Below are 10,993 nucleotides of genomic sequence, written 5' to 3' on the forward strand. Positions count from 1 at the left end.
TTTGTCACGTGACACAGGACTAAGAACGCAGTAACGTACTAGTTGCATATCACGGCGTGATCTTGGCAATCAAAGATTCTGTAGTGTAATTCTGGTGTTATTGTATTTTCCTCAATAAAAATAAACATAGGATCGGCAGAATGCAGTACTTTATACCTAAAGTATAGATCTTAGAACTAACCATCACATGGATATTGTGCCATTTTATAGTCGATTTAGTAATTAACCGCTGGACTGGTTGGTATGTTACAAACCGTTAACCCATGCATCTGTCCTCCAACCGCTTATCCGGGACAGGTTCAAACGCTTTCTCTCAAATATAAGCGCGATTAAATGCAGGATCCGCTACGTTGCTTTACCATTTGTACTTACCCGAGTAACCATATTTTAATTTTCCAAACGAGGACACTAGAGGTCGGACGTAGAGACAGTAAAGCAATGAAAATATACACATACAAACTATTCTGACTACAGGTGCTGGTCAAATAATTAGAATATCTTCAAAAAGTTGATGTATTTCACTAATTCCATTCAGGAAATTAAACTTGTATGATGTATACATTCATTCCACACAGCCTGATATTTCAAGTGTTTATTTAGATGATTATAATTGACAACTAATGAAAACTCCAATTCAGTTTCTCAGAAAATTAGAATATCACTTAAGACCAATACAAAGAAAGGATTTTTAGAAATCTTGGCCAACTAAAAAGTATGAACATGAAAAGTATGAGCATGTACAGCACTCAATCCTTAGTTGGGGATCAATCCTTAGTAGATTAATTACTGCAGCAATGCGGCATGGAGTCGATCAGTCTGTGGCACTGCTCAGGTGTTATGAGAGCCCAGGTTGCTCTGATAGTGGCCTTCAGCTCTTCTGCATTGTTGGGTCTTCCTCTTCACAATACCCCATAGATTTTCAATGGGGTTAAGGCCAGGCGAGTTTGCTGGCCAATTAAGAACAGGGATACCATGGTCCTTAAACCAGGTACTGGTAGCTTTGGCACTGTGTGCAGGTGCCAAGTCCTGTTGGAAAATTAAATCTGTATCTCCATAAAGTTGGTCAGCAGCAGGAAGCATGAAGTGCTCTAAAATGTCCTGGTATACAGCTGCGTTGACCTTGGACCTCAGAAAACACGGTGGACCAACACCAGCAGATGACATGGCACCCCAAACCATCACTGACTGTAGAAACTTTACACTGGACCTCAAGCAATGTGGATTCTGTACCTCTCCTCTTTTCCTCCAGACTCTGGGACCCTGATGTCCAAAGGAAATGCAAAATTTTCTTTCATCAGAGAACATAACTCAGCAGCAACTAGTCCTTTTTGTCTTTAGCCCAGGCGAGACGTGAGACGCTGTCTGTTGTTCAAGAGTGGCATGACACAAGGAATACGACAGCTGAAACCCATGTCTTGCATACGTCTGTGCGTAGTGGTTCTTGAAGCACTGACTCCAGCTGCAGTCCACTCTTTGTGAATCTCCCCCACATTTTTGAATGGGTTTTGTTTCACAATTCTCTCCAGGGTGCAGTCATCCCTATTGCTTGTACACTTTTTTCTACCACATCTTTTCCTTCCCTTCGCCTCTCTATTAACGTGCTTGGACACAGAGCTCTGTGAAGCCAGCCTCTTTTGCAATGACCTTTTGTGTCTTGCCCTCCTTGTACAAGGCGTCAATGGTCATCTTTTGGACAATTGTCAAATCTTCCCCATGATTGTGTAGCCTACAGAACTAGACTGAGAGACCATTTAAAGGCCTTTGCAGGTGTTTTGAGTTAATTAGCTAATTAGAGTGTGGCACTAGGTGTCTTCAATACTGAACCTTTTCACAATATTCAAATTTTCTGTGATACTGAATTGGGGTTTTCATTAGTTGTCAGTTATAATCATCAAAATTAAAAGAAATAAACGCTTGAAATATATCAGTCTGTGTGGAATGAACGTATACATAGTTTCACTTCTTGAACGGAATTAGTGAAATCAACTTTTTGAAGATATTCTAATTATATGACCAGTACCTGTAGAATGAAAATTAAACATGAAACAAAGGAATAAGTCGTAATTCTAGTTCTACGAAAAAAGGACGTATGGTCATCCTGGACATTTTCGTGTACTCAAGATTGTTTCAAGTCAAACATTCTGCTTAAATACATATTTATTCACAGTTATGAGTAAAAGGTGTCACAAGCACATATAATGAGAAGCCATCGGTATGTAGGTACCATGGAACCATTTGATGTTTGACATACTATGACCTAAATTTAGAATTTACAGAACTGATGGTTGCAAAAACAAGATGCCTCTATTCTGGTTTTTCTGAAGACAAGTCTTTCTCCTGTAATCTCATTATGCCAGACTAAGAACGAAAAATCAAAACATGTTTTCTGCTCTGAAAACAGTAATACAAACCATCCACCAATCCATCCTTCAGCCACTCCGGTACAGGGTTGCGAAGGGTCCTGAGCCAGTCCCAGAGAGCACTGTGTAGAGACCACTCATGGGCAATTCAGTAGAGTAACTTGATTAAGTTCATGTTTTCGAACTACAGGAGAAAAGAGCATCCAGACGAAGCCTATGCTATTACAATGTGATAATGAGTCAAGTTGAAAAAATGTTTAATCACTATTTACATACATATACAAAACATTTGCATCTCTCCAAATCGCAAAAAAAACAACAAAAGAGGTAAAACATAAGAACCCTAGGAAGTTTTACGGTTTCGGTCTTGGTGTGGTGCTTCGCAACTGGTAAAAGATGGCAGTCTAAGTGTAGAGATGAGGGGAGGGCTTTAATGGGATCTCTTTAATGGATTTGCCCCTGGAGAGAGACAGTGGTACATTCCTTGGCACGTCTGATATGGTGCCTCCATTTGAAAAACACATGTAACACTATAAAAAAATCAGAGGGCTGTTCCAAATAGGGGGCTGACGTTTCCATTAGGATGCACCCCAACATTCCCACCCGTCAGTCATACACCATTAAGCAGTCACTGACATAAGACTGAATCAATACATTGTCCAATGTAAGAGTTATTTTTAAATGAACAGAAGCAGGGTAAAATAAAACCCACGTGAACGTTTTGCCTGTGACGTATCCAGGCACATGACAAGGGACACCGAGAAGCCAGTCAGCTCTGGGAAAATAAGCTAGAAATAACAGCTTTTGACCAAAGTGTGTTACCTGGAGATTAGAAGACGGCAAGTGTGGCAGTTTATGAAAACAGGACTGCTGAAAACCCTACCCCCCACTCCCACCCCCCCACAGCACAAAGATGACCCTGGGCCTGCTGGAGGGACGCAGGTCTATGGCCTGGGGGGACAGGGTGTGGCTGGACTGAGCCCCGCCCCCAGCCAATCAGTTGCTACGTGCTGTGCATCATCTTCCTCTTCTTCAGCAGACGTTCCCTCCAGTCCTGTGGTAGGGCCTCGAAGTTGGCATTTTTGACTGATTTACCACTGTGGGGCCGAGGGAAGGGGGTGAATCTTAAAACCATTTTTGGAGATAGGTGCCATAAGTTTTTTCTCTCTCACACACACACACACACACACCCCTAAGAAGTGGGCCAGCATACTGTGTGTGGGGGTCGTACCTGGTCAGCTGCTGCTGCTTCCATTCCTCAATACGCTTGCTGTTCACTTGCTCCCGGTCCTCGTCGCTGGAGCTGGACTTCTCCTCCTCGTCCAGCTCCCGCTGGATGCTCTGCCACTTCTTCACCAGAGATGGCATCTTTGTCTTGCTTTTCTTTGTCTTTGCAGGGAACACACACACATCCGCACAGTAAGCCATTAACATGTCACGTGTCACGTCACCATGCACATCAGGTTGCCAGAGGAACGCCACTCTCCACACCTTGTCTTTCTTTAGCTTTTTCACTTTGTCCACAGGCACCACCTTCCCAGGTACAGGGTCCTGGGGGGCACTGGGAGGCGTAGGCTGGGAGGGGGGTGCCACCACAGGGAGGGCTGTCGTTTCCGCTGGGGGCTGGGGGGGTGCACTGGCCACCATACTCCAGTAAGCTGGGGCAGAGATCCCAGGAACTGCTGGAGAACAGAGACACTCTGTCCCTCCATTGGATGCAGGAATTGATAAGCTGCACAATGGCCAGACTCCATCACTCAAATCCGACCCAGCAGCCCTACAATGCCATGGAGACACGCCCTGCTCACCTGGCATGGGGGCGGCCTGGCTGTACAGGATGGGGCTGCTTCCGATGGTGACTGCCTTGAGCGGCTGGCCAGAGCCGGCCGCCTTGCGCTTAGGGGCCTTGGCTGGCATGCCAGGGGAGGACGCTGACTCGCCGCCCTGAAGCGGGGAAATGAGTCGGGCTGCACATCAGCACAATGCCCCACTGCTCCCAAAATAGCTCACAGACGAGCCCAGCTAGCAGGTGGCTTGGATAGCGGTCTGAAGCGATTACAGCAAAGCCCACATGCTGAATAGCAATGTGAACAGAGGGTCTGCAGTTTGTGTGAGGGCTGCATTCTGTGCCACAAATTTGGCGCATTTTAACATTTGTTTCCCCCTCACTGAAAAAATAACCACAATTACTGTTATTTGAGAGAAATTAATTTCTGCTGTTCTGACATGTGCCAAGTAATTAAAAAAAGGGGGGAAAAATGTATAATCATGCAAAGGGTTGAGAATGTAACGCAGGGCAGGGCGTACCTTTCCGGCAGACATGCCAGGAGGCGCAGGAGCCTTACGACTGCCGTCCTCCTCAGTCCCTGGGGCTGGGGGCTCACCCTCCTCGTCCTCCATCTCCACCTCCTCAATCTCTCCGTCATCGCTCAGGGGGGGCGGCGGGGGTGGGGGAGGAGACTCTGGAGGTGGCGGTGGAGGTGGTGGGTAGTCTGAGGGGGGAGGGGGATCATCTGGAGGAGGGGGGGGCTGGGGTAGCGTACAGTAAGACTGCATGCCAGTCTGCAATGAGGGGGTGCCCAGGTACACAGGGGGGGCTGAAAAATTCAAGAGAGAAAGTTAGGGACAGTGTTGGAAGAAAAACAAACACACACCAACTGTCAGGACTATACGCGTCTCTCACAGGGACGTGCGTCCATCACTAACAAAGACAATAACCTGGAGAGCTACCATGATTGACTGGTTGGTGGCCACTAGCAAACATTCACTGAGAAGCAGCGATAACAAGGTCTGACCTGTAGGGGGCTCTGGTGGGGGCTTGGCATCTCCCTGGACGTCCACAGGCTCTCCCATCTTCTCCTCTCCATCCCCCTCTGCTGGGAAGTCCCACTGCGAGGCAGAGGTCCGGTCATTCACGTAGAAGTATCGCCTGTGCTCCCTAGAGTGGGGGAAAGAGAGAGAGAGAGAGCATCTCAGTGTCTGGGGTTGGGGGAGGGGCCACAATAAAAATAAATAAAAAATATGGAAAAATAGGGCTGGGGCATTTGGAGTAGGGTGGGGGCTCTTTGTTGCACTGAGCAGCCACAGTGCGCAGGAGGACAGCCAGATTGGAAAGCGGGCCTGATGGGGGGGACCCACCTTGTTCTCATCAAAAAACAGACCATAAAAGACTTGCAAACAAAACCAACCAAGTCCCAGCTGGTCCCATTAGATGGATTGGGGGGGGGGGGGGGGGGGGAGTAGACAATAAGTCTTCAGGATGAAGATCAGAGGGATACTCACGGAGAAACCCCTTCGAGCTCAGAAAGGGCTTCTTCCATGCAAAAACAGTTAAACATGCTGCTGCAAACCATGGCGGTTCTTCATAGCGTCAAGGCACAATCAGATCAAAACGGTTACGTGAAACTTTAAATGCCACAAACAGAAACCAGAGAACGGAGATAAAAGGAAGACAATGAAATAGAGTGGTCTGACCTGCTGCGTCCGGGAGAGAGGGCCCTCTTCGCATTTAATCGACGCTGTGAAACGCCTCATCCAGGAAGCCGACGTCCCATGGCGGGGGCCGTCCTGAAAAGCGCAAGGCTCTCGCGTGCGCAACCACCTTCCTAGAGCTACAGTACCCTTCTGTGGCGCGGCCCAAGCCGGAGTCCGGGGCAGGGGGAGGCCTTCTGTCTCTCAGAGCTGGTGGGCACTTTTTTTATCCTTTTTAACCTCCCCCACTCACTCATTCAATACATCTTTGTTGGCCGTAACTTCGCGGTTGCAGATTAACGCACCCCCAATTTTAAAAAGTCAATGGTTTCAACGCTCCGCAGGTCTGCCCCCTAGTGGCGACATGGGTGAACTCACAGCTGAGGTGTGACGGGGGTTCAGGGGGGGGTGTAAGGTGTGAAAGGTAAGGAACGCGTACCTGTCCCAGTGGCAGGACCAGCCTTTAGGGGCGGCGTTAAGTTCGTAATGTTTAATGTGCTCAGCGGCCTCCTGCAACCTTCTCCGCAGGTAGTGCCCGTTGAGAGCGCCTTCCCGCCAGTCGGTGATCCGGGTCTGGGACACAGGATAGGGGTGGGGGACGGTAAGCTGGGTGCGCTGGGTGTAGGAATCCCACAGCGTTCCCCTTTTGACTGAAAGGGTAAAATAAGCACTCACCTCGGTCTGTAGCAGGAGCAGCTGGAAGTTAGAAATGGCTTTTTTATTAATGCCGAGGAACTCCATCTTGTTGGTTAAGGTGTTGGCAAGCTCTCCGATCTGGAACTGCAGGGAAAATGCGACAGTTGGAACAAGCAGTCACAGGTATAAGAGGTAAACCAGGAGGAAGAGGTACCTTCAGGTCGACGTTCTCCTCCTCGTTAGAAGTTGCTCTTAGCTTGGCTTTCTCTACCGATGTGTTGGTCTCCATCAACTCCTCTTTTCCGAGCTTCTCTGTAGTCTTGGAATCCGCTGCAAGGGTACATGCAGACACACACACGTCAGCTGCCACATGTCCATCAGGACTCCCCGCTGTGAGTGTGATGTGATGGTACCCCCCGCCCCCAGCGCACCTGCGTCGACAGGCTCTGGTGTGTCCCGTCCAGTCTTAGCTGACCCGTGGCTGTTAGAGTCAGGGCTTGGTGCTCGCAGAAAGGCCGTCTTCCACTTGCTCTTCTTGAGCACAGTTCCCCGAGTCCCCTCCTGGCTGGTCTCAGAGCAGGGGCTCGAGCCCCCAGCACTGCCGTCTCCTTCCTCCAGGGCCCGCAGCTCAGCCTGGCGTGGAGATGAGAGCCCTTCACACACACACACACACACCCTGAAAACACCACCATACATCTCTGGCATCTGCCTCTTACCTTCTTCCTTTCCAGGGCCAACTCCAACTCCACGGTGTCCTCCTCCACCTCCTCCATCTCCGCCTCATCACCCTCCGAGCTCTCCGCTGACTGGGTCCTGCTGCGAAGGTCACCTTGGACACTGGCCTCCGTGTCCCCGGGGAGTGGAGACATGGGGGGGCAGCCACTCTCGCTCTCGGAGTCCGGCTGGCCTTCCGTTGTCTCCTCCAGGATCCCGAGGGCACTTTTCCTCCACTTCTCCTCTGCTACCTTCACCTCCGGGGGGATGAGCGGGGCCAGCAGGGACGCGGCCACACCTCGACGCTCCTCCTCCTCACTCGTCAGGGCCACTACGCTCTCCATCACCTCCTGCAGGGGTGACGAGGCCCCAGAAGGACAAGCAGAGCAGACACAGAGCTCATGTCACACAGCAGTTATTCTGTAAGAAGGTGGAGCAAAGCCCTGAGGACAGGCAACAGAGGCTGAGTATAAAGGGTTTAGAAGCTGGGAACTTCAATATCTGAAATGAGCCTGAGGCATTTTAATAAATGTACTGAACAAAAATGTTTGCCTCGGGTACTCTACACAGGCGGTGCACCAAAACTGATCTCGGCTCAAACGATGTCGTGCTGCAAAACGACGCCAATTCCGTTGATTTTTTTTTAAGCCTACGGCCACCTTTATTTTAGACACACAGCAGTACAGAAATTTAGAAGTCTTCTAGAGTGAAACTAAAGACGCCTGCGTGGTAGCACACAGAACATTCTGCTGGGCACTGCACCTAGCACACAGAACATTCTGCTGGGCACTGCACCTAGCACACAGAACATTCTGCTGGGCACTGCACCTAGCACACAGAACATTCTGCTGGGTACTGCACCTTCTTCTTCCCCTCTTTCACGGACGCTGGCATGCCGGTGGAAGTGGCGCCTCTGGAGGGATGCTGACCCACGTAGAATGTGGAAGACTGCATGGATCCATTGCCATTGATGGCTGTGGTCAAACTGGAAAGAGTAAAACGGGACAGCTGATGTATAGCCGGCGTACGGCTGGGTGGGGAGGTCAGTGTACTTCAGGGAGGGTGGAGCTTCATACCTGTCAGTGTACTGCTGCAGGCCCTGCACCTGGTGAGCCAAATAGTGGGGCAGCTGCCAAGCCACCTCATTAGTCTGCGTGTTCCAGTAATAGTAGCACCCTGTGTTCTCATCCCACACTTCTTGCCAGTCACCCATCTCTACACCAACTGCAGAGAGACACACAAATGTGATACATGGGAAGTACGAGGCTGAAACCCCTGAGCTCCAACATGGCACACAAGGTCGAAACACAAACACACACACACACACACACACACACACACACACACACACACACACACACACACACACACACACACGTAGAAATAAAGCTCACACCCCTGAAGTCTGAGACTACCCACTGACTGAAACAGAAAATTTGGGACAAACCACACATCTCCATGTACAAATGAACAGATTCCACAGATCCACATTATGAAACATCACCTACCAGTTTAAGGCCACTGGCTGTACCAGGCTACGAAATACAAACTAACCGCATCTTAAATTAGCTGTTACGATTACAAACATGGCGCTCATCGCGATAGAGCAGTCTGGGGCTTCTATAGTGTGTGTTGTTTTTTCCAAGCATGGATTTTTAAACAACGCATACTGAATTGAGCCTTCCGCAATAAACACCTACCCCCGGCCAGCGAGCACTGGGTGTCGTACTGGAACTCGGAGCCCAGGCCAACCTCCACTGGAGCAGATGCATGCTGATGGTCTTTAGGGTTGGGACGTGGTGGTGTAGGGGGAGGGGGGTTCACCGACAGCTCATCTGACAGCTGAGCCGGATGGGTGGTTATCGCGTCAATTTCCTGTTAAAGCATTGAAGAGAAATGGGGAAATGTATCATTTATTGACATTTAATTAAAATTATATAATCTGAGAGCCCTCCAAGTAACTAGGCTAGATGAGTGGTTTCACACTTGTAGAGAACACAAAATAGTGTGGGAATGAACAGAAGCCAGACTCACAGCCATGAAGTTGGCAAGTGTGCTGTCAATGTCAGCCGTCTGGTTGTGTTTGGGCTTCGCCAGGGCAGGCTGAGAGGCCATCTCGTCCTCCTCTTCCTCACTGTCTTCGTAGGCACCCAGCAAGGACAAACCCTCTGAAAGAAGACAGTCGACAGAATTGACGAGGACCAGGTCAAAATGTCCTACATGGACAGGAAGTGCTCTGGTTTGGTGCCATGTCACACCATCTACAAGCAAGGGCACTCCTACACTGCTTCTCAGCTTTGTATCCAGAACTTTCGGCAGGAGAAGCTGAAGTCCTACAGCAGCCAGTGGGACAAGCGTGAATACCACCATGTCATTCAGTGTAGGTGCAAGCGCTTGTTATCCAAGGCCAGGTCAGAAATGATCACATTTCACTAACATTTTTCCTGTGTACAAATGGTTAAGTTGCCTGCCCAGCGCAGCGTTGAACTCACCGGTAGCCTTAACAGCAGGGGTCCTCCTGTCCACCATAACGTCTTTCGGGATACTGTGGATATGGCTGTCCCCGATGCCTTCCTGCTCATCTGCACAACACAGTTTATGTGTTAAAACAACACAGCAAAGAACTACCAATATAGCTGGGCGGCAGTGCGCGTCAAGTACGCATTTAGCGTGACACGATCTGGCAAATCTATACTCTTCAATAACTTGAACGCACATCAAGAAGCCATCTGAATGCTCCAATCACATTGGAAGGTAGCTAAAGCGGCTGTAACGCCGGCTCCCCCACCGGCTCTGACAAACACACACGTCGGGTTCAGCTGGCGATCAGCGATCTTTACTCTCAGTCAGTACTCTTCAGCGTACACCGCGGAGATATCCACGAGCGCTTATAAAGTCGCCCGATTGACAGCAAGAGGCCATTGGAGACCCAACTTGGAGGGAACGGCTCCCCATCATCACCGAGGACTGAACTGGGGCCTGTTCCGGTTTCTTACCTTCGGACGCCGATCCCAGAGCCTCCTCCCTACAAATGGCACCTCCACCAATGACGCTACGAGGTGCGGGTGGTGAAAGCTGTAAGATCGTCCGTCGTCCGGTACCCGTCCGTGTTTTCTTCCCCATGGCTTCAGAAAGATCGTGCCGCTACAGGCGGAAGGCCGCCGGAACAAAGACAGTCCAAGGGGTGGCGGAGTGTGCCGACGGGATAGCGATAGTAACACGATACATTTCTGACCAATAACCCTGAACCGCCGTGTGTGCTTTGTTCCAATTGGTGCGTCTCCCTGTCAGTAGGCGGGACCAGGGAATCCCCGGATGAATGTTCGCGCACCGTTCATGTCTGTCTATACATTTTGTATATCTTTGGCAAATCTGCAGAAGTGAATCTCCAACATTATAAACATCCTTTTGCATGACAATGACAAATCGTGCGTTTTGATGCCGCGATTATAGTGTAAATGTACGCAAATTATACAGCGATTTATTTATAAACAGTATATATGTTTGAAAATTATCCAGTGTGACTCCATTTAACTGAAAATAAAGTGAGGCACCATTCGGGGTTATCAGTTATGAATTTTATTTTTTAAATGTTTTAAATATTCATACGTGGTTTGAACTTCATTTATCAGTCGTATATCAGTGGTGTGAACAAAGAAATGACAGCTATTTGTTTTCAGTGTATAACGCATCGATATCAGAATGAGAATATGGTATGATCAAGGGCTCACATCAACATTACACGGAGGTATCAGAAATAACGGAGATGGGGGCAGAGAGGCATTCGCCCCCAGGGCCATCACATCAATTCT

The 10,993-nt window shown here is 49.1% G+C and overlaps 1 protein-coding gene across 2 annotated transcripts; it reads right to left on the minus strand.

The window, feature by feature from the left end:
- Positions 1–2,600: 2,600 nt before the first annotated feature.
- On the minus strand, positions 2,601–10,414 carry fnbp4 (formin binding protein 4). 2 transcript variants are annotated; one of them, XM_048973242.1, is made up of 17 exons: positions 10,178–10,414; positions 9,674–9,763; positions 9,216–9,349; positions 8,882–9,056; positions 8,258–8,405; positions 8,043–8,166; positions 7,184–7,531; positions 6,899–7,100; positions 6,682–6,797; positions 6,507–6,611; positions 6,271–6,404; positions 5,156–5,298; positions 4,668–4,957; positions 4,169–4,304; positions 3,852–4,039; positions 3,592–3,749; positions 2,601–3,457 (listed from the first exon to the last, which is right to left on the minus strand). In XM_048973242.1, exons 1-17 carry the CDS (start codon positions 10,302–10,304, stop codon positions 3,364–3,366), a joined length of 2,712 nt encoding a protein of 903 aa, XP_048829199.1. In that variant the 5' UTR covers positions 10,305–10,414; the 3' UTR covers positions 2,601–3,363. The 2 variants fall into 2 exon arrangements, with proteins under 2 accessions (XP_048829199.1, XP_048829198.1); XM_048973241.1 differs by having other exon boundaries at positions 3,852–4,042.
- Between the last annotated feature and the right edge of the window lie 579 nt (positions 10,415–10,993).

This window comes from Brienomyrus brachyistius, chromosome 13 (assembly GCF_023856365.1).
Source record: "Brienomyrus brachyistius isolate T26 chromosome 13, BBRACH_0.4, whole genome shotgun sequence".
In the NCBI taxonomy this organism is placed as follows: Eukaryota; Metazoa; Chordata; class Actinopteri; order Osteoglossiformes; family Mormyridae; genus Brienomyrus; species Brienomyrus brachyistius.

Coding starts and splice junctions, on each gene's coding strand:
- fnbp4 (XM_048973241.1), bottom strand. CDS start 10,304: ATGGGGAAGAAAACACGGACGGGTACCGGACGACGGACGATCTTACAG. Junction 7,532..8,042: donor TGAAAGAGGGGAAGAAGAAG/GTGCAGTACCCA, acceptor TCACCCCTGCAG/GAGGTGATGGAGAGCGTAGT. Junction 3,458..3,591: donor AAGCAGCAGCAGCTGACCAG/GTACGACCCCCA, acceptor TCGGCCCCACAG/TGGTAAATCAGTCAAAAATG.